Source organism: Ctenocephalides felis, unplaced genomic scaffold (genome assembly GCF_003426905.1).
Source record: "Ctenocephalides felis isolate EL2017-DRISC unplaced genomic scaffold, ASM342690v1 CF-g0.4_SCAFFOLD_03571, whole genome shotgun sequence".
NCBI lineage: Eukaryota > Metazoa > Arthropoda > Insecta > Siphonaptera > Pulicidae > Ctenocephalides > Ctenocephalides felis.
The window spans coordinates 41,250,502-41,253,562 of record NW_020539725.1 but is presented as its reverse complement, the minus strand read 5'-3'; the positions used below and the strand labels follow the sequence as shown (position 1 = coordinate 41,253,562).

At 34.8% G+C, this 3,061-nt stretch overlaps 1 protein-coding gene across 1 annotated transcript; it reads left to right on the top strand.

Moving 5' to 3' along the window:
* The first annotated feature begins 558 nt into the window (after positions 1 to 558).
* LOC113386061 (fork head domain-containing protein crocodile-like) lies at positions 559 to 1,476 on the top strand. The gene has a single exon (XM_026623870.1). It carries the CDS (start codon positions 559 to 561, stop codon positions 1,474 to 1,476), a length of 918 nt encoding a protein of 305 aa, XP_026479655.1.
* Positions 1,477 to 3,061: the final 1,585 nt, after the last annotated feature.

Sequence of the window (3,061 nt, the reverse complement as noted above, 5' to 3'; positions counted from 1 at the left end):
GTTCGAGAGTCCCTTATTAGCGCGAACGAGACGGAACTAGGCTTTTCGCAGTCTGCGGAGAGAGGGAATATTTTGGTTCACGCCAGCCATCAAGTCAGGCGTGTGGTGCGCGCAGTCGTTGTTGATTTTGGGCAGCAAAAGCATAGAAGCCACCGCTAATTCAGTGCATAACGGGCGCGCGATAGCTAACTACTATTGCAACTCTAATAATATTATACTCTTGCTAGAATTTAACTCGTGTTAGCATTGAAGTGATTTTATAATTAATTGTGTGAATAAGTTATGTGTTTATTATAGACCTTGTGTCATTTAGGACTTTAAAAAAGTGAAAAAATGCACGCGCTATTCGGTGAACAGAACGCCTACTACAGGCAGACCAGTGCCACGGCTGGATATCCAGTGTCCGGCGCTGGTGTCCCGCATGCGGCTGCAACAACGCCATATGGTTATGAACAGTATTCTCGTTATGGATATGCAGGAACGTCACCTTATGCGCTTAGTGCACATCATCATCATCACCACCATCATCAACAACAATCTTTACATGCAGCTAAAGAAATGGTTAAACCGCCGTATTCATATATTGCTTTGATAGCGATGGCAATTCAGCACGCTTCAGAAAAACGGATAACATTAAACGGTATTTATCAATTTATAATGGAACGATTTCCTTATTACCGAGAGAATAAACAAGGCTGGCAAAATTCGATTAGGCATAATTTAAGTTTGAACGAATGTTTCGTAAAAGTAGCTCGGGATGATAAGAAGCCTGGAAAGGGAAGTTATTGGACGCTTGATCCGGATTCGTATAATATGTTTGACAATGGCTCTTATTTGCGCCGAAGAAGACGATTCAAGAAAAAAGATGCTGTGAAAGAAAAAGAGGAAGCTTTGAAACGTCAACAACAGTTACAGATGGCGCACGACGCTGTTTCAGTAAAAAGGCAGCTTCTACAACAGTTAGACGATGTGAAAGTCGATGTTAAACCTAAGTTGAAACGTGAACCAGACTGCGGATCTAATAAATATCCAAGTATTGTAGCAGGCGTAGTGTCAGGAACTCAAGAATTAACTCTAGCAGATCACACTACAGTAATGGACACGAGCGCCGCATTTAGTGTGGACAGCTTAATGGGTGGTGCATATGCAAGAACACCTTCATTAACAAATCTACCAGGCTTGTACCCGTACCATTGTTCACAATACCAAGAAGAACAGCAACAACATCAGCACCAAACACAACAATATGCGACGCGACCTTCGGCATGGTATACGCCAGAAACATCGCCTGAAATGCCTCCCGGATTTCGGGATTTGTTTGAAGCTCCCAGCTGTCAAATGGCGCCGCCGCTCCCTACGCCCGGTTCTGTGCAGGGCAGCCCGCCGAGAGTGACGACACCGCCGCCCGTGACGACGGCTCATTACCGGCCGCATACCGGGACATATTACCAGCCGGACTGCGCGCAAAAGTACTGACGCCACCAGTAGTACTCGACCGAGTTTCGTGGTACGTACCGTTCTAAGATTCCGTTTCTAGTTTGAGTGGACGATTTCAATATCGCGAACTGAATCTCCTTGTGAAAGAATATAATTGTGTTAATAGAGTTCTAAGTGTTACAACTAAGTGTTCTGGTTCTGAAGTACCATAAGCTACATTTTCAATAATGTCATGAGCATTCAATATATAAACGGTTCTATATATAATTTTCGTTGAGTTTGATATACTAATTCAACCAGAATTTTTATCTTGATTGAGGTATTGCGGTTCATTGATTCACTCATGAAAGGTTTTTCATCTGAATAATTGCCATGACCAAATTAAACTGATTTCGTAAATACTAATTTTGCAACATCTCAAATATTAAAAAAAAAACAAAATTCCGCAAAACAAATTTAATCACTCTTTATATATACGTACTTATTTGTTAACATTTTGCATTTAATAGTAGTAGAAATAATTAACAGACCAATTGTAATAAAAATTATGTTAAAAAACATTATTATAAAATTCTTATTAGCGTAATGTATATATTCCCAGTACATATTCTTGGCAATGTACTATAATGTATTATATTGAAAACATGATCTAAAATATATAATTGTGATAATAATTGATATATGTTAATAACATAAGCAAGAACTTAGATGCTTATATGGATAAGTTTATCAAGCTTTATACGGCAAAACTTACCGTTAACTATTAGCATACTTATTAGTGCTAAGGTTAAGGATAATGTAGTTGTTGCTATAGATATGATAGTATTGCTACATTAAGGAATGTTATGGATTGAATTTTCTTAGAATCGTCATGTAAATACTTTCTGCTTAAAAACTTTGAACTAGACTATGATTAACTATTTCATTTAAACAATTACAGATGTTAATCACTTTAAGTTATATTGAAATCTTTATAAATAAAATAATTACCTACATAAAATTTAGACAATATATTCTATAAGCGTGGTCAATGTTATTATTCAAATTCATGATAAAATTTATTGAGATTGGCAACATAGTTGTGATTCAACAGTTACTGAACTATTTTTTTTCTGTTTACTTGTTTTATCATTCCTTTCCCTAAAATTGTATTATTTACATAAGATATAGTGAATACTTTGTATATATAAACTGAATGTATTAATCGGAAGATAGAAGTAATGATTATATAAATATAATAGTATAATGTAAAATTATGAATGGAGTGCTAAATTCGAACATACCTATAAATATATTATATGAAAAATGACTGTCTGAATATTTATTAATAGTAGTAAAATAAATAATATTGAATAGTATGAGATTTTTTTCATTTATACACATATAACAAATATTTTATTTTCAGCTATTTGAGTTGATTATGCTAAAGAATAAAGTATGCAACTTTGACATGTTATTATTAGAAGGAATTTCCTGAACATTAAAATTTTACATTTAAAAATTAACTTGTTTCAAGTTTTCACTTGTGCACGGTTTAAAAATATATTTCGTCTATACATTTTTGTCAAAATTTTATTGAGAAGTCTTTTTCGTTGGTAAAGTTTCATCTTTGAACTTACTTTTT